The 23121-nt window shown below is 34.9% G+C and overlaps 7 protein-coding genes and 1 long non-coding RNA gene across 12 annotated transcripts in view; 7 read left to right on the top strand and 1 right to left on the bottom strand.

Annotated features, from left to right (window-relative positions):
* Positions 1–553: 553 nt before the first annotated feature.
* Positions 554–1502, top strand: LOC111449293 (uncharacterized protein PAM68-like). The gene is made up of 2 exons (XM_023089133.1): positions 554–1317; positions 1385–1502. The coding sequence occupies exon 1, from the start codon at positions 693–695 to the stop codon at positions 1260–1262; it is 570 nt and encodes a 189-aa protein (XP_022944901.1). The 5' UTR covers positions 554–692; the 3' UTR covers positions 1263–1317; positions 1385–1502.
* Positions 1503–1813: 311 nt separating this feature from the next.
* Positions 1814–2979, bottom strand: LOC111449925 (heavy metal-associated isoprenylated plant protein 39-like). The gene is made up of 3 exons (XM_023090012.1): positions 2961–2979; positions 2709–2784; positions 1814–2076 (listed from the first exon to the last, which is right to left on the bottom strand). Exons 1-3 carry the CDS (start codon positions 2970–2972, stop codon positions 1826–1828), a joined length of 339 nt encoding a protein of 112 aa, XP_022945780.1. The 5' UTR covers positions 2973–2979; the 3' UTR covers positions 1814–1825.
* A 567-nt stretch (positions 2980–3546) lies between these two features.
* Positions 3547–4363, top strand: LOC111449717. Its single transcript, XM_023089732.1, has one exon. It carries the CDS (start codon positions 3687–3689, stop codon positions 4206–4208), a length of 522 nt encoding a protein of 173 aa, XP_022945500.1. The 5' UTR covers positions 3547–3686; the 3' UTR covers positions 4209–4363.
* Positions 4364–6032: 1669 nt separating this feature from the next.
* On the top strand, positions 6033–8534 carry LOC111449287 (protein REVEILLE 6-like). Its single transcript, XM_023089125.1, has 8 exons — positions 6033–6253; positions 6505–6562; positions 6873–6996; positions 7076–7240; positions 7346–7438; positions 7514–7623; positions 7863–7922; positions 8167–8534. Exons 1-8 carry the CDS (start codon positions 6114–6116, stop codon positions 8209–8211), a joined length of 795 nt encoding a protein of 264 aa, XP_022944893.1. The 5' UTR covers positions 6033–6113; the 3' UTR covers positions 8212–8534.
* Positions 8535–9197: 663 nt separating this feature from the next.
* LOC111449264 (glutaminyl-peptide cyclotransferase-like) lies at positions 9198–13708 on the top strand. The gene is made up of 11 exons (XM_023089095.1): positions 9198–9667; positions 10027–10083; positions 11009–11044; positions 11322–11386; positions 11824–11887; positions 12060–12177; positions 12276–12373; positions 12543–12613; positions 12730–12757; positions 12833–12884; positions 13529–13708. The coding sequence occupies exons 1-11, from the start codon at positions 9395–9397 to the stop codon at positions 13639–13641; spliced, it is 975 nt and encodes a 324-aa protein (XP_022944863.1). The 5' UTR covers positions 9198–9394; the 3' UTR covers positions 13642–13708.
* Positions 13709–14175: 467 nt separating this feature from the next.
* Positions 14176–16863, top strand: LOC111449263 (probable serine/threonine-protein kinase At1g01540). 2 transcript variants are annotated; one of them, XM_023089093.1, is made up of 7 exons: positions 14177–14899; positions 15067–15174; positions 15270–15395; positions 15512–15673; positions 15767–15890; positions 16424–16638; positions 16729–16863. In XM_023089093.1, the coding sequence occupies exons 1-7, from the start codon at positions 14400–14402 to the stop codon at positions 16745–16747; spliced, it is 1254 nt and encodes a 417-aa protein (XP_022944861.1). In that variant the 5' UTR covers positions 14177–14399; the 3' UTR covers positions 16748–16863. The 2 variants fall into 2 exon arrangements, with proteins under 2 accessions (XP_022944862.1, XP_022944861.1); XM_023089094.1 differs by lacking the exon at positions 16729–16863 and having other exon boundaries at positions 14176–14899; positions 15767–15888; positions 16421–16573.
* A 1588-nt stretch (positions 16864–18451) lies between these two features.
* Positions 18452–20839, top strand: LOC111449265 (beta-carotene hydroxylase 2, chloroplastic-like). Of its 2 annotated transcripts, XM_023089097.1 has the most exons (7): positions 18453–19002; positions 19136–19195; positions 19294–19365; positions 19730–19864; positions 20049–20174; positions 20363–20419; positions 20505–20839. In XM_023089097.1, exons 1-7 carry the CDS (start codon positions 18613–18615, stop codon positions 20595–20597), a joined length of 933 nt encoding a protein of 310 aa, XP_022944865.1. In that variant the 5' UTR covers positions 18453–18612; the 3' UTR covers positions 20598–20839. The 2 variants fall into 2 exon arrangements, with proteins under 2 accessions (XP_022944866.1, XP_022944865.1); XM_023089098.1 differs by lacking the exon at positions 19730–19864 and having other exon boundaries at positions 18452–19002.
* A 451-nt stretch (positions 20840–21290) lies between these two features.
* Positions 21291–23121, top strand: part of LOC111449268 — a 2709-nt gene continuing 878 nt past the window's right edge. Inside the window, exons 1-2 of one of the 3 annotated variants that reach the window (XR_002711565.1) lie at positions 21291–21484; positions 22470–22536. This is a non-coding gene — a long non-coding RNA (uncharacterized LOC111449268). Of the gene's footprint in view, positions 21485–21860; positions 22025–22469; positions 22537–23121 lie in introns of those variants that run through there. The other 2 variants (XR_002711563.1, XR_002711564.1) reach the window with 2 other exon arrangements.

Genomic DNA, 23121 nt, shown 5'->3' with positions numbered 1-23121 from the left:
TTTAAGTAGAAATTAAAGGACCCCAAAATTTCCAATTCTATCATGCTAAGGTAACATTAAATAAATATTTATAAAACTAATATTAAATTTTTCCATTAATTACCCTATTCGAAAATTAATATTAAATTTTTTCATTTCACTCTTAATTAATTTAAAAATGAACTCGTCCATCAAACAAATATTATATAGATTCGAATTAATTTTACCATCTAACAAAATTAATAACCAACCTGTCAATACCTTCAAGTGTGCTAGAGTTGATCAGCCAACTAATTTTTTAATACATTTTATTTTTTATTCTATCATTTAGTATATAATTTTTTCTTCTAAATGTTTGAATCAAAATAAGGAAAACCTAATATTTGAATTAATAAGTGTAAACAAACTTTTAAGTACCGAAAAGAAAATACATATTAACATGAGAAATATAAAATTAGAGGTATTTAAATTTTCAGTATTATGAACAATGCCCTTGTCCACCACACGCACAAGAATTAATAAAATAAAAATAAATAAAATCGATAAAATCATCGAGAAAAGAGGAAATAAAAAATCCAAAAAAACGCGAATATCAAATGTAAAAAATATCTTTTCGATGATGAAGCGCCACCGTCCATCTCATAAGAAAAGGCTTTCGGATAAGATTTCCGGCAATAAAATTAAGTGAACCCAATTAAAAAAACCAAGTCGCCATGAAAGCTCTGGTGTGTTCCTTCCGGCACGCTCTACACCTCTCGAAGCCTCCGCCATGGAAACAGAGAAGCCGAATCGATGACTCAACGACCACGAAGAATCTCAGAATTTTCACAAGAACATCCCGAGGCCAGATCCAACTAAACGCCAAGGGTTTCACAGGTTCTCCGGCAACAGCGAAAGACAGAGAAACCGCCGTGAAAAAACCTTCCGGCCAAAACAATAGCAGAGACGGCGGCGGCGACGACGATGAAATTCCAGAGGCCGTAGCCAAGAGGATCATAACGAGAATCTTGGCTTTCGTTGGAGTTCCGATGGCGTTCGGCGTGACATTGGTGAAGATCTTAGAGGCGGTCCATGAGCAGAAACTTTGGCATGTGCCAATTTGGCTGCCGTTCTTGACGATTTTCTTGACATTTGGAGCTTCGACGATGGGAATCGCTTACGGGACGCTGTCGACGAGTTTGGATCCGGAGAAGGAAGGGACTCTGTTTGGATGGGATGAGGCGCAGAAGAATTGGGTTGAGATGTGGAAGGAGGAAGACGAAGCCAATCGTGGAGGAAACTAATTTGCTCTGTTTGGTTACGAAGATACCATATTCCGGATAAGTCTGCTCAATACCGGTAATGTAGACAAAACTGCATAAATGTCTATATAATTGCGCTGATTCCTTGCCAAAACGTCGTCGTATTATTACAATCAGGCAACTTACGCGCTGATTCCTTGTCAAAACGTCGCCGTATCGTTCTGGAATTGATTGCGAGCATGAGTACTTTAGGGTAATCAATTTAAATAATATATTAGAATTTCGTATTGTATTATAACCGTTAATGGCATATATTTACATTAATGAATGGTTGCTTATATTCTTGAATTCTCCTATTTTCTTTACTTATTTAGAAATAATTAATTTATAATTTCTAGAATTTTTATTTTATTTAAGTAATTTTGAAGGGATTTAAATAGAATCAATAACAATATGATTCAATTTAAATTGATCTAATTAATATAAATTGATATTTTTCTTTCAAGAATTCATCAAATTTGAAATGTTTGTTTATTTAATAGAGAATACATATTTTATATATATTTTAGAACTTTAAATTAAGTAATGGGATATTTAAATCCTTGCTAACAAATAACACAAGTAGGAGGCTGTTCATATGGTTGAACCGAATAAAATGGAACATTATATCTGTAGTAGTTGAGAACCTCTTCAATTTTATCTTCGGCCTTCTTTTTCTCCTCTTCTTTCGGTGGCCCCACTGAGATTATTTCTGTTTGACGAAACCTTCTTAGTTTTCGCACCATGCATATTGGATCAACTTCCCCGATCACTGTCATCTTCTTTTCCTTCATTTCCATGGAGATTGAAGTCACCCCTACCCAGAATATATATATATATATATATATATCTTTAACTTATTCTCCTTTTATTGCTCTAATAATTTTAATTGCATTTTCTATCGGTGTATTATATGGAAATTATAAACCTAATTTAAAGAAGAAGAAAAATATGAACTTAATTTAATCATAAATTATTATTATTATAATACTGTGTTATAAGTTATTTAACTAAAATAATATCTAGTGATTAGTAAAAATGATTTGAATCTCCTACCTCATTTCAGAATTTTTAATCTTTCATTTCATTTTTTTTTCAAAAACTATATTAGTGATATAATTATGAAAATATATAATTTTTTAACTTGATTAAAAAAATCTTATAATTAGAGAATTAAAATAGGAAAAGTTTTTAAAACTAAATTCCTTGTATTGGAGGATGGAACTAGGCTAATTTAGAGGAATGATCATGGGTTTATAAGTGACAAATACTAACTTCATTGATATGAGACCTTTTAGGGAAGTCCAAATCAAAGTCATGAGAGCTTATGTTCAAAGTGGACAATATCATACCATTGTGGAGAGTCGTGTTCATTTACAAAATTAAAATTGCAAATTTAAAAAGTATAATTGCTTAAATTAAAATAAAAATTTACATAGATTATATTACCTTCTAGTTTAGAAACTATAGTCATGGCTTTTTTCTTGTCGTCTTCATTGTAGAGCGGTATTTCCAGCACTATTTTCTGCCCACAAAAACCAATATTCCTTTCAAATAAATTATTTAATGCACGATTTTCATTTCCTAATATAATTGAAGAATATTTGGTAAGTAAAATTGAAGAATCAATTATGCAGAGACATAATTGTATATATTTGCTCAAAAATTAGAAATTAAAATTAACAAAACCGGGTTTCTAACCTTCGCTTCCATAGAGGAGAGAGAGAGAGTTGCAGAAGATTTAGAAGCAAACTACTGAATGATATTAATGACTAATAATAAAAGGAAGATATTTTATAGAGAAATTGTAAATGCTTGAAGCAATTGGAGCAGACAAAACCAAACTCTGTTTCTTATTGGCATTTTGGTGGATAACATTGTAGTTGTCGACGTGTCGTTTGGTTTAAGTTTAATCTGCAGTGTCCTTTGGGTCAAACTATTTTCTCATATTTCACTATTATTTAAAAAATAAAAATAAAATTAAAAACCACTTGTCCTTTTCATTCATGAATTTTTTATCTCTTAATTAAAAATGTTTATTATGGAATGTTGCTATCAATTTCAAAGCAAAATCACACATCTTGTAAATTTTAAAATTGTCCCTAATAAATTAATTAAAATTTTAAATTTTAAAAATCAAAATCCGAATTTAAAAGCATGGCAAAATTCTTTTTTAATAAAGATAATATAATAATAATAATAAAGAAATGAATGAAAAAAAAGTTACACTCGGCAACTTCAAGAGACTTCCATGAAACGTGTCCTCTCTATTCAGCCGACACGTATATCGTCTTCTTCTCTCGGTAGCGGCCTCCCCATGGTTCCAGAACCGTCTCTTAATTTCTCCGTCCCTATAAAATCCGGCACGGTCACTTTCATCCATCATCGGTTCTCATCAAGGTTTTACATCGTCCATCGTAACGAAAAATGGCGTTCAGGTTTTTGGCAACTCGATTGGCAGCAAATAGCTTCAGAACTGTGAATAAAAGCCCTAAGTCATATGCTACGGCGACGGAGGCGAGGATGAAATCATACGCGCCGGCGGCCGATTTCTCGCGATTCGATCACAATTACCAGCAGCAACAGAGCAAGCCGAAGGCGTCACGAGCCGGCGATTTTGTCCCCGTCTATGTGGCGATCGGTCTGATTGCGCTTTCTGTAGCCCTCGGATTGCACACGGCGAAGCAGCAGTTGGCTCATTCGCCGTCCGTTTCCGTTCGGAAGAAGCGCAGAGAGACGATTCCGGAGGTGGCAGAGCCAGAGCACGTGGCGGAGGAGACTGAGAAGTTCTTCGCTAAATCGTTCTTCAGAAAAGTGGCTCACGTTCAGGAACTCGAGAAATTACGCAATTATCGCGTTCCTTACGATCCTCAACTCGGCGATGCTTATGCTCATCGCCACCGTACTGAGACGCTCAGGTCCGTCGGTGTCGATCCGGCTTCGAACTGAAATTATAGTCGGCGGTGGTGATTTTTATTTCGACTCTTTGTAATTAAGAAATAAATCGTCGAGAAGCCACCGTGTGAATGTAATCTCAGTAAGAACTTAGTTACCTTTGTAAATTTGGTATCAGGGAGTATGAATGTTTGTCCATTTTTTCCCAATTACCTGGAAAAATATTACTGGCACAATGACTAGATAGTGTTAGATGAACGCTTTTAAGTCCCACATCTGCCGATAGCGGTCTTATTATAAACAAATAAAATAATATTATCTACGTTGGAATTTGGAACGAGGATGATGTTTTTGGGAAGCTCAAAATAAATGTTTATTATACTATTAATTATAGAGAGTCGTGTTTTAAACGGTATCAAAGTCATGCCCTAAACTTAGTCGTACCAATACTTCAAATATCGAATAAACAACTCTTGTCAAGCCTCCTCGAAGGCGTGTTCGTTTAATATGGTATCAGAGCCATGCCCTAAACTTAGTCGTACCAATACTTCAAATATCGAATAAATGACTCTTGTCAAGCCTCCTCGAAGGCAGTTAAAAAATGACTAAGATTCTAAAGGAGTCGAACCTTGATTAAAGGGAGGTGTACTTTGTTTTTGTTCGAGGGGAGGTGTTAGATGATGAAAGTTTCACATCGGCTAATTTAAGGAATGATCCATGGAAAAACTACGAGAGCTCGTCTAACAAATATAACAAACACCACTCACTACTGCCTACTTTGAGTATAAGGAGTATAAGTTATGCTTCCTTTATTTTAGACTTTCCAAACTAAATGGAGATAATATAATATGGGATTATATATAATTCAAGGAGTATAAGTTATGCTTCCTTTCCAGGAAATATTATAATATGCGATTATAAATTCATGACCCCGTTTTTTTTATAATATTCCTAACTTTTAGTTTCATAAATAATATGTGATATGAATGTTATTATAAATAATATGTTATATGCTTCTTTTAGTATTCAAAATTGTACTAATGAGTATGAAAAATTAATTATTTTATATTTTAAAAATTATTATAGTTAATTTATTTCACTTATTCTACCATAATTGAAAAAAATCATATTTAAAAAACAACGAAGAAAATAAAAGAAAGAGAAAAAGAAAAGGTAAGACCCGAAAAAAATATATATTAAAAAAAGAACAAATAAGTGGAGGAAGAAAAAAAACAAAAATAATAAAATGATGATTTCAATGAATTAATTCCCCTCCTTAAAATATGATTTTTATAAATCCACGTCATTTTCCACCTCAAAATCCTTCTCCAAACCATGAAGCAAACGCCCCTTACAAAGAGGAGATTACAGAGGAACATATTGTATGTGGCATAATAATTGTATATATTTATTACGTAGAATTTCCGTGTTTGAGACGGTAAAATTAAGATTGTGTAGAATTTTGGAGAGCGTAAATCATATAAAATTACTGCGGACCATTTGCGCGAAGCTGAGGAAAAGATAAGATTTGATGGGTGGTACAAATTCGAGCGTGTAGGTCCCAATAAAAATATCTTCCACTGGGGTGTGTTAAAATTAAAAACCACTTTTTTTAAGCCACCGAGGCAGCAATCGACACGTGTCTTCCCATTGATAAGGGAACTCTTTTTCATTCCCCCACATAACGGTTCCCTTCTTTCCCTCCAACCTTCCAGCCACACTCCTCTACCTGCGGCCGCACCAAATACCCCGCTTTGACTCTTAAAAATCAATGCTAATAAAACACGTGTCATCTTTCTGTTGCTTACACGTTTTGTACTAAACATACACCCGCCGCAGCCGATCGTTTCAAAGTATCTCCACGGAAAATATCAATGGTACTGGCAACTGCAAACTGCCGTTCTCGAACCTCGTGCTCGGGCTAAACCTGGCTGTATATTCCGAATTGGATCCGTACAAATGGCGTTACCGTTCAACGCTGCTCCGACGTCGTCGAGGGAGGATCTTTCGAAGAGAGCTCGGAAACCTTACACCATCACCAAGTGCAGAGAGAGCTGGACTGAGCCTGAGCACGATAAGTTCCTCGAAGCTATTCAACTGTATAATCTTCTATTTCTTTTCGAGCTTCTTTGTTCTTGTTTTTCCTGCTGTTCTCTCTTCTGTTCGACTGGAGTTTCTTTGAATTTTTGTTAGTAAATAAGAGTTTCTTCGAATTCTCTGTTCTTGTTTTTCCTGATTTAAGGCTTCTGGATTCATGAGCGGAGGCATTGCGCTTGTTTTCTCGAAGTGATTTTGGAGTATTTGACTGTTCGTTCAGTTTACTTACGTTTCTCTTGATTACATGTTTTAGGTTTGATCGAGACTGGAAGAAGATTGAGGCGTTTGTTGGATCCAAGACTGTCATTCAGGTAATGTAAGACACTTGTCTCACGTTCCCCTTTTGTTTGTACGGTCCAAGGAACAAATCTGGGAATGTTTTCAATCTTTTGCTTAACATTCAATCTTTCAATAGTTTTTCTGAGATTTTTATAGATAAGATCTGGAAATTGGAACTTTATTGCATAATTTAGAGTCGAGTTTAATGCTAAATTCATGAAAATTTAATGATTATGAAGTAAATTTGTATATCTTGTTCTGTTTCGTTAAAAACTTGTAGATCTTGAAGAGGCTTGAGTACTTCAAGCTTCGTCTCTCACTGAACATGATGGTTTGTTACAGATACGTAGCCATGCCCAGAAGTACTTCCTGAAGGTTGAGAAGAGTGGGACAGGTGAACACTTGCCCCCTCCTCGACCTAAGAGGAAAGCTGCTCATCCATATCCTCAAAAAGCTTCAAAAATTGGTCAGGACAGCTTCAACCTCTAGTTTTTCTTTTGAAAAGTTAAGTAAATTTTGCCAATGGCTTCTCATTATGATCTCAGATCTTGCACTCGTGTCACGGCCATTACAGCCATCATCTGTTGAACCGGAATGCATTACAAAGCCAGATTCCTCTTCGGTTCCTGTGAGTTTTGTTTCTGCTGCTGCCATGCCTTCCAGGGCGGATCATTCTATCCACACTGCCAATTTCTCTCAAGCTGCAAGAGGTTTGAATTGCCATATCAATTGAGCCTGAAGTCTCTGAACATGATCTTAATGTTTCTTTCTTCTTTGATTGCTTTAGATCATTCCTTTCTATTTTATGTTTGCAGGGGAAGTTAAACAAAATAACTGTAGCATTACAAGAACACGTTTTCCAACTAAATCATCAAGCATCGAGGAAAATAACAACCTTCCGTTGAGAGGTGAAGTATTATTAAATTTCCTTAAGAGGACGCTTTGTTTACCATTACTTATTACTGGCTGTTGTTTGTATGCAGTTCTTCCAGATTTTGGTCAGGTTTATAACTTCATTGGCAGCGTGTTCGACCCAAAAGCCATAGATCATTTGCAGAGGTTAAACAAGATGGACCAAATAGACGTCGAAACCGTATGTTCTTCGACCCAATTTCATTGGTTCCACTATGAAATACCATTGATTGGCTTCACAATAGCTATACTTCCATCTGAAATTCAGCCCATTTACTAGTTTTGTAGTTCACATAATGTTCTACCTAACACTCTTTAAATATAGTAATATGCTTCATTCTACCTAACACTCTTTAAATATAGTAATATGCTTCAAACAACTTATATAGTAAATATCTGATACCCTTATCCGCTCTTCAGGTGCTTTTGCTGATGAGAAACTTGGCTATTAATCTGTCCAGCCCTGACTTCGAGGATCATGTGAGTATTTACTTCTCTGTCTTCTATACCAAAACTCTGACTCTGTTGTTCCTGAGGCAGAGAGTTTTGTTAACTGTTCAACCTCGAATCTACGACCCCATTTCAGAATTTTGTTAACTGTTCATGTTGAATTTTGCTCGAACAAACGGAATAATTTTTTTTTTTGAAACATGAGACGAGTGAAGGAAATTTAGCATTTTCTAAAAATTATGATTGTTTTGATTACATGTTATCTATTATGCAGAAAAGGGTACTATCATCATATGATGCGTTCATGGAACATGGGTAGTAATAAAAACAAAGCTGGAGAGTTCCCCTGTTCATGGACCATCGGCTTGTACTGCTGTTGAATATCTTCGCCCACTGGCCACTATCACTTTGTAGAGCAAGAGGGAAGTGGAGGAATTGATGGCCATTCTGCATACCTCTCTACTTCCTGCTTTCCGAGCATATGTATAGTTCTAAGTTTTGACATATAAACTATGGTGTATCCATCCTAATAATTAGAGGATCGTCTTTTCCTCTCGAGGTTACTACAATTCCAGAAAATGGAAATGCAGATTATAACAGTTCAAACCTACCGTTAATAGATATTGTCTTCACAGTTTTAAAGATGTGTTTATTATGACTTTGATACCACTTGTAACAATAGCTCAAACTTATCACTGGTAGGTATTGTCTGCTTTGGCCTGTCACCTATAGTCGTTAGTCTCATAGTTTTTAAAATGCATCTACTAAGAGCAGTTTCCACGCCTTGTGTTATAAATATTTTGTTTTCATCTCCAACCAATATAGAATTTCACAATAGGACGAGGAAGCTCGAAGGCAACCCCTCCCCATCCTCCCATAACATTATAGTTCAATCTAGTTTTGTTTGTGTTAATAATATTTAGTCATATATATATCATATTTGATATTTTGCAAATATCTAGATATTCTATTATATGCAAATATCTAAATTTTTTCTTTTTTATTAGAGATATCTTTCTATTATTTCTATTTATTACTCTTCCTTATCCTTGAAATTTATTTGATTATAAATAGATAATTCTTATTCTAGATTAAGCAAACATTCTCACTAACATATAGAATACGAAAATAATTATAATTTCTGAGTATTTACCCATGTAAACAATCATCTTTAAACATTTTCAGAGTTAAAATTGATATAATAATTAATTTTGATTTTTTTTTCCTTAATAATAATCTAATCAATATTTTATTATTTATTATTATTATTTTTAATTTGGGCTTTCCATGCGCGAACGCTGAATCAAAAAGTATCGGCGGGAGTAGAAGAGTTGGAGACGGATCTCCTCCAATGGATGGTCCATATTCCATTTTCAACTCCAAACACAGCGTTGTTTCTTCTGCCTTCCAGTCTCCATAATCTTAAGCCTCTACCTAATTACACCATGCCGATTGGATTGTTTCTCTGCCTTCTTTGCTATTAATTAACAATCTGCCATCCAATGGCGGCTGGATCATGGAAGAGGAAGCAGTCTAAGCGGTCGAATTTCAAGACCTCTGCAGCCATGGCTTCTCGGCCTTCTTCTCGACCTTTCCGTACCCCTAGAAGTACTGCCCTGCTGGTTTCGATTTGCCTGATCTTCTTTATTGTTCTGGTCTCCGGCATTTCTTTGAATGCATTGCGTAGATCGGCCAAATATGGAGTTCAATCGCCAATAATTTACTCTATTGAGGTGGTCAACGAATTTCCTCACGATCCTAGAGCCTTCACTCAGGTATCCCAATTTTCGAGCCATTTCCAGTCTCTTCATTATTTTTGCTCAGGAGAACTTTTCTCCGAAGCTAGGGTCATTACTGATACAAATGCATGGAGACCATTTCCGAAGTTTTATCTTGTAATCTTCCGTCTAAGCATTTTTTTTTTCAAATCACGAGTTGATTTGTGTACCTATTTCTAGTGATGCGTTGTTGTCGTGTTCTTGTCTGCTTTTAGCTGACTATTGGATATGAGTTATCATGGAAACTGAATTTTATTTTACAAAGCTTTTAGCACATTGTTTTCTGTTGGAATTTTATATTACAAAGCTCATTCATGAGTATTGTTTTTGATAACTCTTGTCTCTTGCTTCTCCAGGGATTGGTTTATGTAGAAAATGACACACTGTTTGAGTCAACTGGCCTCTATGGACAGGTGAATTTACATTTTGTTCAGATTCGTGTAATTAAAAGCAGACAATTTCTATAGCTTCTTTACAATTTTTACCAATCACGTCCAAGAACAATTCATTGTATCATCCTTTCTGATCAGCATGTCCTTGTTTTGTAGCTTTGTCTTAGATGGTCACAATGGCCTTATCTCCGCTTCTTCTCTTCCAAAAAATAGGATTTAAAACTTTCATTATGTAGTTTCTTCTCAGCCGTCATTTTCTTCTTCTTATGTGAGATCCCACGTCGGTTGGGGAGGGGAATGAAACATTCCTTACAAGGGTGTTGAAACCTCTTCCTAGCATACGCGTTTTTTGAGGGGAAACTTTGAGAGGGAAAGCCCAAAAAGAGTAATATCTGCTAGCGGTGGGTTTGGACCATTACAAATGGTATGAAAGGCAGACACCAGGCAGTGTGCCAGTGAGGACACTGGTCCCCAAGGGGGTGGATTGTGAAATCCCACATCGGTTGGAGAGAGGAACGACTGGGGCGGATTGTGAAATGTGCCAGTGAGGACACTAGGCCCCCAAGGAGGGTGTATTGTGAAATCTCACATCGGTTGGAGAGAGGAACGATTGGGGCGAATTGTGAAATGTGCCAGTGAGGACACTAGGCTCCCATGAGGGTAGACTGTGAAATTGCACATCGGTGGGAGGGAGGAATGAAGCATTCCTTATAAGGGTGTGGAAACCTCTTCCTAGCAGATGCGTTTTAAAACCTTGGGGAGAAGCCTAAAAATGACAATATCTGCTAGCAGTGGATTTGGACTTGGGTTTGGACTGTTAGCTAATTTGTGTTCGGGAATTATTACATTTTTTAGCTATGTGAATTTTAATATCACTTATTTATCAATTAACTGGGTGAATATTGAATTACACTGGTTTTGACTTTATATACATTTTCTGTTCCAGTCGTCAGTTCGAAAAGTCGCTCTCTCTACTGGGAAGGTAATTTTCATTTTTCATATTTCTCGTATGCAATAAAAGAAGCGACACATTTTTACCCGTTACATTCATTCTTTTGATCATGTTATGCATCGTTAAATTTTGACAATTTTCATTATGTTTTGAGTTTTGAGTTGTCGTGCTGATCAATCATATAATAATAACAACACACAGTTCAACGGATGACTAGAGAAACTTTTTGAGGGGAACACATTTCAGCATTGCATTCCAATTTCTTTGCTGGTTTTTATTTATTTATTTTACTTACTTTCCTCTACAGACCGAGGCTCTTCACGAGATGGATGCCTCTTACTTTGGGGAAGGCTTAACACTTCTTGGGGAAAGGTCTGTGATGGTTTAAATATTAACTGCACTGTTTTTGTTGCTGATTCAGCCATTGAAAGAATGGCAGTTCTTTCCTAATAAGTTATCGTTGCAAATTTCTGTGAAGAAAGTATTCATTGTAACAAGGTGTGGAACCTTGAGGGGAATTCCGGAAGGGAAAGTCCAAAAAGGACAATATCTGCTAACAGTGGGCTTGGGCTGTTACAATTTATATGCCACCTAACCTTTTTTTTTTCATGGTCGAAAGATAATTTGTTCTTACTTCACTTTGTCATATGTATCTCTATTCATTATTCATTATAGCCGTTAGAAATGTATCCTAGTAGAGTCTTCAGTATTGCTAAAATGTATCCTAGTAGAGTCTTCAGTATTGCTAAAATGTATCCTAGTAGAGTCTTCAGTATTGCTAATGTAGCCCTTTCTATATTCTTTTGTAGGCTGTTTCAAGTAACTTGGTTGAAGAAAACTGGTTTCATATATGACCCAAACAATTTAAGCAAAGTTTGTACTTCATCTTTATTCATTGTTCTTCAATTTTTATGTGACCTCTTGGCTGCTTGATTCATGACTACGTTGTTCAAGTTAGAGGAAATTTAGTTATATTTAAGTAGATTATATTTTGGGAAATTTTTTTTTTTAATTGAATTAAATGTTATTTATATTCTGTGTGCAGGTTAAGGAATTCACTCATCAAATGACTGATGGTTGGGGGTTGGCAACAGATGGAAAAATTTTGTTTGGAAGTGATGGGACATCAACATTATATCAGATTGATCAACAGACATTTACAGGTTTCTCTGTTGTTTTACTCTAAATTAGATTTCATGACCCCTAAAAAATGGGTTGTGAGTTACTAATAAATAATATACCATTTTCCCAATTAATGCAGTTACAAATAAATGGGTTGTGAGTTATCAAGGAGATGAGGTGTATAACCTCAATGAGCTGGAATTCGTCAATGGAGAAATCTGGGCAAATGTTTTTATGGTATATTCTCCGAGATATTTATTCACTTTTTTTCGGGTCGATTTCTGATTGTCGTTCTAAAGTTTCTATAGAGTCTTAAAATGATTACACTCTTAGGTGCACCATTCATAATTGTTATTTATTTCTTGCATCTTTGTAAAGATCTAATTGAAGGGGTTCCATTTTGTAGACTGATTGCATCGTCAGACTCTCAATAGAAGATGGAAGTGTGCTTGGATGGATTCTCCTCCCATCTTTAAGGTTTTTCTTTGAGTACTGTTTATTGTGTTTAGCGCCATAATTGTAATGAAGTTTCTCATCATCAGTAGAATTTGAATTTCACATTAATCTTACTTTTCTTACATTTCATGTTACAGAAGGGAATTGTTGCGGAAGGGGAAACGAGTAAATGCTTCAATCCATTGATTTTATGTTTATTGGATGATTCAATTCTGATTATTATTCAATTCTTACTTACAGATTGATGTTCTGAATGGCATTGCATGGGATAGCGGCAAAAATCGCCTTTTTGGTAAGTTTTTGGTGAGTAATAACTAAGTACAGTGGTATGATATTGTCCACTTTCAGCATAAGCTCTCGTGGTTTTGCTTTGGGCTTCCTCAAAATGCCTCGTACCAATGGAAATGTATTCCTTATATTTTCTAAATTAGCCAATGTGAGACTCACTCCCAACAATCTTCAACAGTCCTCTCTTCGAACAAAGTACACTATAAGCCTCCCCTTAATCGAGGCTCGACTCCTTTCTTTGGAGCCCTCGAACAAAGTACACCCTTTGTTCGACACACTTTAGTCACTTTTGATTACACCTTCGAGGCTCACAATCTTTGTTCGATATTTGAGGATTCTATTGTCATGGCTAAGTTTAGGGCATGACTCCGATAACATGTTAGGAATCATAACATTCCACAATGGTATGATATTGTCCACTTTGAGCGTAAGCTCTCATGGTTTTACTTTGGGCTTTTTCCAAAATGCCTCGTACCAATGGAGATATATTCCTTTACTTGTAAACTCATGATCATTACCTAAATTAGCCATGGTGGGACTCACTCCCAACAATCCTCGACACAAAATTATTAATGGTTTGATATCTTATCTTAATTGTTTATCATTCATTATTTGATATCTTAATTATGCCCCCCACTTCTCCTTCAGTGACAGGAAAGCTATGGCCAAAGCTCTTCGAAATCAAACTGCAGCCATCAAAGGAGCATTATGCTGTTGAAGAGATAAAGCAGCTTTGCTTGCGTGAGCCAATTACATTTTGACTAGCTTTGCTCAGGATAGCTATCTATGTCCAACAATTGAAGCATGAATATAAATGTGAAACTTAGGCTAAAACACACTTGGAAATTTATTTTATTTTAGTTCATGTAAAATATTTTAATTTAGACTTTAAAATTACTCTTTTTAATGTAATTTAACAAATAATAATTTACAATCAAGAAATGATAAAAGAATATGCTTTCGTAGTTTATAGAATTGCCTAATGAAGCTATTATTATTATTATTATTATTTGTAAAAGCTAATCATAAATTTATGAACTAATTTTAAAACTCACCGTGATTAAATATTTGAAATCACAAATTAAAATAGAAAATATCTCAATATTGTTTCACGGGTTGATATAAGGAGTAGCTGCACAATTAAAAACTAAATAACAGATATAAATCAAATTTTGATATTTTATATAATATTATAAAATGTGTTAAATATCAAAAAAAGTTGCTATATTTACAAAATTTTATAAAATGTGTTAAATATCAGAAAATATTAAAACAAAATCTTTTTCCTAAAAAAATAATAAATATAGAAAAATGTGACGTGGCTAACATTTTCATGAAACGTGTCGAAGAACTACTTGAGATTGCCGCTACTCAAGCTGGTTAGTTATTAGCGACCAAAGGATTCGAACGATGGCAAGAGATCAGATTAGTGACTTCCTTAATCCTTCTGCCTCAAAAACTACATCGTCTTCTTCATTAATGACTTCTAAATTTCACAGGTCCATTTCCCTCTCCCGCCATGGCATTCAACTTAGTTTCTATTGAGACATGGCTATCCAGTCCAACAGGATCGGGAGTGAAACTATGGGTTCTCATTGTGATTTGTGTATTTCTTCTTCTAATTCTTATTCTTACCTTCTTTTGTCAACTCTATTGTCATCGTCGTATGCGGAATCGGAACTGTCAAAGCGAAGATCGTGAAACGGCGATTTCAGGAGAAGTTTCTACGGAGATTGACGAAAAGAAGGGTTCCGACGATCAGTTTTCACGGCAAGGTAGTGTGAATATTGATGAGTATAGTATTTGCACAGATTGGGAGTATTCGGCCGGTCGGTACTCGATTGCGGCGGTCAAGGATGGGCATAGAAGGAGCACATTTGCGCTCGATGAGATTGAGCTAGCGACGGATGGATTCAGCGCAAAGAATGTCATTAGTATCGAAGATTACAATGTTGATTATTTTGGAATATTGGCCGATGATACAAAAGTGATTGTCAAGATATTCAATGCAAATAACAGGTATGTTCTGAATCTCATAAATTCAACATATATGCAACCAAATCCCGTTAGTGATTCAATATCTCTTGATTCATTTTATTGTGATCTAACATCGCACAGCATGAAATCAATGATTCATAAAATCTTTGTTAGAGAGAATTTTCTCCATTTAAATCTTCATTTATCAGTATTGAAGACGATGAATTCATCCGAGAAGCAGAGAGAATTCAACATATTAGCCATAAAAATCTGGTCAAGTTGCTTGGATACCGCACTCAAGGAATTGAGAAAAACAGGTAATGTTCATGCCCATCTTTCACCTTTCTTTACGAAAAATTGGTTTATAAATACAGAATATGAGATTGAAAAGCTTCGTATCTTTGGTGTTCAGGATTTTTGTTTATGAAAATGTAGATAACGGGAATCTGCATCAATGGCTTCATGGATGTCCACTGAAACCGTTTAGCCCTCTGTCATGGTCCAATAGGATGAACATTATTCAAGGCATTGCGAAAGGGTAAGCTGCACGTATGCACAAATATATGCTATGCTGTGTTTTGATTCATGAAAAGATTGATGCAAAAATGTTTCCTTCACTACTCAGAACATTGGGAGCTGCGTGTGTTTCTGCAGATTAGCATATCTTCATGAGGATGTGGAACCACAAATTCTCCATGGCAGGCTAAGATCAAGCTGCATATTACTTGATCAGAATTTGAATCCCAAGATTTTCAATTTCGGTCTACTTGCCCTTTTTCCTCCACAGAACTTGCAGGGACCTTTGGTTGGAGAAGCGTCAGTGGTCTCTATCCTTTTCCCTTTTCCCTTTTCCTTGCTCTGATGCTATTCTCACTCACTTCTTCAAATGAAATTTGTTGTTGCTCTCAGATATGAATCCCTTAACAATGGATCATCTAGTCCTTTCACTGAAAAGAAGGATGTTTACAGCTTTGGTATACTTCTTTTGGAAATGATAACTGGTAGAGCTCCTCTTGACTCCAATGAATCCCAAGTAAGTATGTGTGGCTGGAGAGGAGAACGAAACATTTTTTATAAGGGTGTGGAAACTTCTCCCTAATAGCTAGTAGATGCGTCTTTAGTATGTGTGAGATCCCACATCGGTTGGAGAGGATAACGAATCATTCTTTATAAGGGTGTTGAAACTTCTCCCTAGTACCTAGTAGATGCGTTTTTAGTATGTGTAAGATCTCACGTGGAGAGGAGAACGAAACATTCTTTAAAAGGGTGTGAAAACCTCTCCTTAGTTTTTAGTACGTGTGAGATCCTACAGTTTTTAGTATGTGTGAGATCCTACGTCGGTTGAAGAGGAGAATAACATTCTTCATAAAGGTGTGGAAATCTCTCCCTAGCAGATGTGTTTTAAAAATCTTGAAGGAACCCGAAAGAAAAAGTCCAATAATGACAATATTTGATAGTGGTGAACTTGAGCTGTTACAATATACTACGTTTTTTTTGCAACTAAAACAAGCTCAAATCTAAGGGAGTGGATAGTAGAATGATGATTTTATATAAAAAAAAATGCAGGCACATTTGATAGAATGGGTACAATCATTGATTGGGAGTGAACATGAAGTTGAAATGGTGGATTCCAAATTGGAAGAAAAGCCAACTTCAAAGCAACTCAAACGAATGCTTTTAATTGCCCTTCGTTGTGTTGATCCAGACATACAGCATAGGCCGAGTATGGGCCAAATCCTTGTCATGCTTCAGCCTCAGGACCTCACCTTTTACTCCCTCATGTACGTATTTCCATGCCCACTCCTTCATACATATTTACATGCATGCATTAATTTTTTTTTTTTTTTTAAAAAAAACTCCTTTTATTGTAGGGCTGTCGGATCGGAATGAGTGAGTTCTTGTGAAGGTGTGCTGATTAGCATTGCACTTAGAAAAAGAATTATACATTTAATTAATTTGAGGTATTTTTTATTATTATTTATATATTTCCATTTTTGAAGGATAAGATTGCATCATATAAATTTGTTTTAAAGAATTCTAATTCTATTTAAATTTTTTTTAAAAGTGCATATTTTGCAATATTCAGTTAGTTTAAAGAATTTAGTTTTTGTTTGGTTAATACGTTTAATAGAGGTTTTATATTTTATTTATAAAGTTGCTTTTGAAGTTTCGGATTTTTTTTTTTTAATTTATAAATTAAATTAATTTCTATTTTAAATTTGCGGACAAATATTAAATAAATAAAGCATAATTTTCTTTAGAGATAATTTTAAATTTTAAATTATATAAATAAAAATAGGTATAATTGTATATACTCTGGAAAAATATATATAGAAACCTCAAATATTATGGGATATAAAATTACTATCCTATTGTCCAGCATTTTTTATTGAATTTAATTCTCTCACTAAAATCGATAGTTTTGTGCTCTGAAAAATTACATACCATTTCTTTCTGCTTCAAAATTACCGATAAAACTTTAAAAATTAAAAAACATTTTTGGAAATAGACTGTGTGTGTGTTTTTATTTATTTTGATTTTGTGAAAAATCTTTAAATTATTTTTAAGACGTAAAAAATTAATGGATGACTAAACAAAAGAAAAAAAAAGCAATTTTAGCACTAAATTCGAGTATTTGGTTTGTTTTTTTGTTTTTGTTTTCGTTTTTTTTTTTTTTTTTAAATTTCTTTGAGTAGGGCCCTAAAATCTTCCAAACGTTTAACTAAAAGTAGTAGCTGGGAGATGCGTGACATCCTAGCAACACCGTTCGACTGTCTCGTGTCACAGGAGATAACAAAACGGCCACGTGTTACATGAGATAACAAAATAGCCACGTGTCAACTGGAGAACCAAATTTGAAATTCGGAGAGATCCACGTAGGAGACAATAATAGAGTGAACCCCCTAGAGAAGGGGTGTGGAAAAGGCGGCAGGCCACGTGGCAATATGTGATTGCATGGGAAAAATGAAGGAAATGGTTTTGTCGTTTTAAGTGATTAGCTGTCAGTGTCGTCTTCTGTTCCTACGGCAGCCATCAGCCTCACGTTCCCAGTCCACTGTTCTTTTTTGCTCAGCCCTTGGCCCCTTGGTCCACACACATCAATTTTACCCTTTCACCAACTTCCTTAATTTTCAACAACCTTATTCTATTTTGACGTTAACTGTGATGGTTTGGGAGATCAAAAAAAAAAAAATTTAAAAAAAAAAAAATAATGTTCGGGTCCTAATATGATGTTAAGTAAATTGTAAAAAAATTTTAAAAAAAAACTGGAGAAATAATTATATTCCTATATATATATATTAGAAGTTTATACAAATTTATAGGATGTGATTATATATCTCCATCTTTTTGCACTCCTATTTGTTTGTCATGAAAATTTGTTGTTATTTTTTAAACAAATTACTAACCGGTAACTATATTTTTAGAATTTTTAAAAATTTTTAAAAATTTAAAGAATTTAAAGTATTTTTTACTTGAAGTTTAAAGTTTAGGATTGAAAAAAAAAAAAAAAAAGTGAAAATGACAATTTTGTATATAAAGGAAAAAAGGGCAGCAAATACTCCAACCAAGTTGCCCAATTTTTTTATTGTTATTATTTGTTTTTTTTGCCGAGTATTTGACTCCACTACTTCAAACCGATAAGAACTTGTGGTCTCTGTTCCTTCAACCTCCATTTTTAGCTCTCTCTCTCGCCGCTGTCGTTCTCTCCGAGAAGCTTCCCCTTCTTCCACCGTATTTTCACCTTTATCTCTCCCATGGCGGCCGGCCTCTCCGCCGTCTTAGGGCCCAAACCATTCCATGTCTTCCTTACTTCCTCCAATCTCTCCCCTAAACCTCGAACTCCGTTTCTGTTTCCATCTTCGGTCTTCCGGAACAGTAGAATCCAATGGAAGATGCGGAGAAAAACGCTGCTCACCGTCTGCGTCCTCGTTGAGGATCAGAGTAGTTCCAGCGAGGTGGAAAATCTCGCAGATGAAAAATTACCGATTATAGTCCCTCAGATCCCATCGCCTCATGTTGCAGAGAAATTAGCGAGGAAGAAATCGGAGCGCTTCACTTATCTTGTTGCTGCAGTTATGTCTAGTTTTGGAATTACTTCCATGGCTGTCATGGCAGTTTACTACCGATTTCACTGGCAAATGGAGGTCCTCTCCCTCTCTCTCTCTCTCTCTCTCTCTCTCTCTCTCTCCATAGAAACTTGAATTGTTTTTGTTTTCATCGCGCCGTATTCTTCCGACTAAATACTGAATTGCGACTGTTCAATTTGGCGGTGTGTAGGGCGGAGAGATTCCTTTCTCTGAAATGTTTGGTACATTTGCTCTCTCCGTTGGTGCCGCAGTACGTTTTAAATCTCATTTCATCTCTGTATTCTCTACTTTTCTCGAAGAATTCGATTTTCTATAGGCTGATTTTTACAATCAATTTGCGAACATCAGGTCGGCATGGAGTTTTGGGCAAGATGGGCACATAGGGCTCTCTGGCACGCTTCCTTGTGGCATATGCACGAGGTATAGGTTTCTAATCCTTCTTATCTACAGAATCTCGTATTTCTGAGTTCATTTCTGCTGTGAAAATTTCTATCAACAATAATCCACGATGAACCTCAGTTTCATAGCGAACAATCAATATTCAAAAGGATAGAAGAATCGTTGAGGCTTGGACTTGTTAATTGCAGCACAGTCGCACTACTCACTTCTCTATAGTATTTTTTTTAATGTCTTGGCTGTTGAGAAGATTTGATTAACAATAACAGATCGTCCGCTGTGGACCTTTCTCTCATTTTCCATGTTCACTTTCCTAGCAAACAAACAACATTGAATTAAAAATGAAAAATCGTTGACGCTTGGACTTTGTTGATCTTGAATATTACAGTCTCACCACAAACCAAGAGAAGGACCGTTCGAATTGAACGATGTTTTCGCCATAACCAACGCCGTGCCCGCCATAGCTCTCCTCTCTTACGGCTTCTTCCATAAAGGCCTCGTCCCTGGTCTCTGCTTCGGCGCAGTAAATCTCTCTCTCTCTCTCTCTCTCTCTCTCTCTCTCTCGCAATCTTTCCGAATCTGAGTCTGTTCATATCCTAACTAATCACTTGGGATTAGCGCTAATTACGGTGTTAACTGACGAAAATAGCCCTAGAAAAGTGTTGTTAATTGAGAAAGGGTTTTGACACGCTGGCGGGTTGTGGCAGGGCCTTGGAATTACTGTGTTTGGGATGGCCTACATGTTCGTCCACGACGGTCTCGTTCACAAAAGATTCCCTGTGGGTCCCATTGCCAACGTGCCCTACTTCAGAAAGGTCGCTGCTGCTCACCAGGTAATTTAATATCATATTAAATTATGTTTTTTACCGTTAAAATTAATGACATTTGTTATTAACTTGCATATAGAAAATTAATTGCACGTGTCTAAATGTAATTCTAGATTTAAAATATTATCTCCAATTTAAATTTCCAATATTATTTTCCTAATGAATTTTATGAATTTTTTGTTTCTCGGCTGTAGCTTCATCATTCGGAAAAGTTCAACGGTGTTCCGTACGGGCTGTTTTTGGGTCCAAAGGTTAGTTTCGGGTCTATTTATTTTTATTTTTATGTTTATTTATTTATTTTTAATAAATGGTTTTTGCAAAAATGTTGTGGTTCAGGAATTAGAGGAAGTGGGAGGCCTACAAGAATTGGAGAAGGAAATCAACAGAAGAACAAAATCAACGGCCAAAAAACCAATCAACGGTTCTTGATTAACCAGTCACCAGAGGGCCCCACTGTTGATGTTAAGTAAAAATGAAAAGGAAAAAAGAAAAAAGAAAAAAAAAAGAAAAAAAAAAAAAGAAACCCTCCCCTGGCAGTAACTTTGATAATTAAAAAGTGAAAGTTTAGATCACTGCCTCCTTTTTTCCCCCAATTTTTTTTACTGTACGAGGCAAAAGGATGGAATAATGAGATGGTAAATTTGGTAGGAAGGATTGGCTTTTACCCAGGACTTACCCTCTACTTTTTTACTCTCTAATGCGACGGTGAAAAAAACAAATCAGCCAAAAGTAAATAACTCACCCGTAACATTGTGTAATTTTGGATATTTCATAATTTAGTAAAGTATGTAAATATTCGAGCCGGTTAAATGTCAAAGCGATCACTAATCGAATAAATAATTTTTAAATGAAAATATACAATAAAATATAAATGAATGGAATCATTTTTAGAAGAATCAAATGGATTAAACCAACATTTTAAAAGTTAATTCTAAAAAAAGTAATTGGTTTTGTTGAATTAAAAAAATAATAATTAAATGTAAATGATGAAATAAGTATTTAAATTAAAAATATTTAAAATGAATTAGTTAAAAAAGAAAAGAAAAGAAAAAGTGCCTAAATGAAAGGATATATATAATAAAGTATCCTAAATGCCTTTCATTTTGAACTCTTTACTCAATAGAGACGTTCGCACTTCCCTTTCAGCACCTTCCCGCGCGCCAGTCATCTCCTTTGGCGGAGTGTCAACATTTCTCTCTATTTCTCTCTATTTCTCTCTATTTCTCCCACATTTTCACACGAGGTATGCTGAAATTTCGGACCAAAAGCCAAGCATTTTAGTGCCCAAATGGGTCCACCGGGAGTTTCATAATAAGGTCGGTGAAAAGCTTCTTCCCTTTGATTAATTTATGAATTATGGAGTCAATTAGTGCCTACGTTCTTGGATTAACAACCCTATTCTATTTGGGAGTCTGATTAGGCTACATATATATCACATGCAAATCACACACAAGAGTTTCTTTTTGTGATTAATGGGGTCTTTGTCCTATCCAAATATTGCACGCCAGGTGTTTGATAAAAAGCCTAGAATCTAGAAATGACCAAATTTTATGGGATTTTCGAGTCCTTCTGTTTCATCATGCCTTTTTTTTTAAATGCATTTCTAGAATTTTGTCATCGAACACTAATAGCTTTTGAACTCAAAATACCCTATAATGCACTCCACCTGTTTGATAAAAGTCCCCAACCAAAACCACTTGCAAGGGATGAGATGAGCCTAAAACTTTGTTGTCTCCATTCGAGGTATTGGGTTTTACGTGTCTGTTTCTTACACTCTCGGCCACTCCACGTTGCCATTGTCAACCCCCATGGGATCCCCTTGGAAATTGCTCAACCATTTCTGTAAAGTTAAAGCCGTAAGCTCGGGGGTGGGAGGGTTCATGCATTGCACTTTCTAATTCTTTATTCATACTTTATAATATCCTCTTTCTCCATTAACAACTCTGCTCCAAATTTGTCAAATTCTCATTGCTTTATATTTTTCCATTTCTTTCACAACATGATGTGACATTCAAATAGTGTTTGTGCGCATAAAAATTATACTTTCTAGCCTTGTTTAAAATTATGTTGAATTAAAATTTTAATTCTGGAAATTGATTTTTTCAAATGGTTTTTGTTTTTTGAGTGATTTATATTTTGCATTAAGATGCATAATTTCTTGAATTTCATCATATGAGGTTTTAAATGCATCTTTTTTCTTTTTTTTTTTTAAAAAGAAATGTTGGAAATTGGTCCCATTTTAAGTCCACCGTTTCTTATTATTATTCTTTTTTTAAAATATTATTTTATTGTTTCTTTCAGTGGAAAGCGGGATTTTCGAAAGCGTGCACGTCATCCTCATCTTTAGTCAATTCAATTTGGTTTACGGGTAGTTCAAACTCAATACGGAAATTCCAATGCTTCTTCTTTCATGAATAAAAAACTCAGAATTTTGTTTTGTTTTTTATATTTTAAAATTTTTAATTTAGTCTATATATATTACTTATAAATATTAAAATTAGTTTTTATTACCAATTTTTTAAATAAATTTTAGAAATCTATTCCTATCGAGTATTTTTTAAAATTGTAGATTTAAAATTTGAATTTTCTTAGAGAAATTAGAAATTCCTTTAAATATAAAGTTGTTAGAATATATATTTTTGGAGAAGATCGGGTTTTGAATATTAGAAGCTGTTTAGATTTAATTTAGTAATATATTTATAAATAATAAAATTAGTCAAGATGATTCTATTTTTGAAACAAGTGTAGAACGATTAGTTTTTGGTACTTATTGGAATTGGTATATATGACAATTAATACCTATTTTTGTTAACATCAAGTGGTTATGCAAATGATTTAAAAATACATCGATTTAACTCTTTTTTGTTTAAATTATTAATAGTTTTAGACACTTTTTTTTTTTTTTTTTTTTTTTTTTTTTTTTTTTTTTTTTTTTTTTTTTTTTTTTTTTTTT

The sequence above is a fragment of the Cucurbita moschata genome, unplaced genomic scaffold (assembly GCF_002738365.1).
Source record: "Cucurbita moschata cultivar Rifu unplaced genomic scaffold, Cmos_1.0 Cmo_Scf00011, whole genome shotgun sequence".
Lineage (NCBI taxonomy): Eukaryota > Viridiplantae > Streptophyta > Magnoliopsida > Cucurbitales > Cucurbitaceae > Cucurbita > Cucurbita moschata.
The sequence above is the reverse complement of the archived record's forward strand: the minus strand, read 5'-3'. Positions and strand labels throughout refer to the sequence as shown.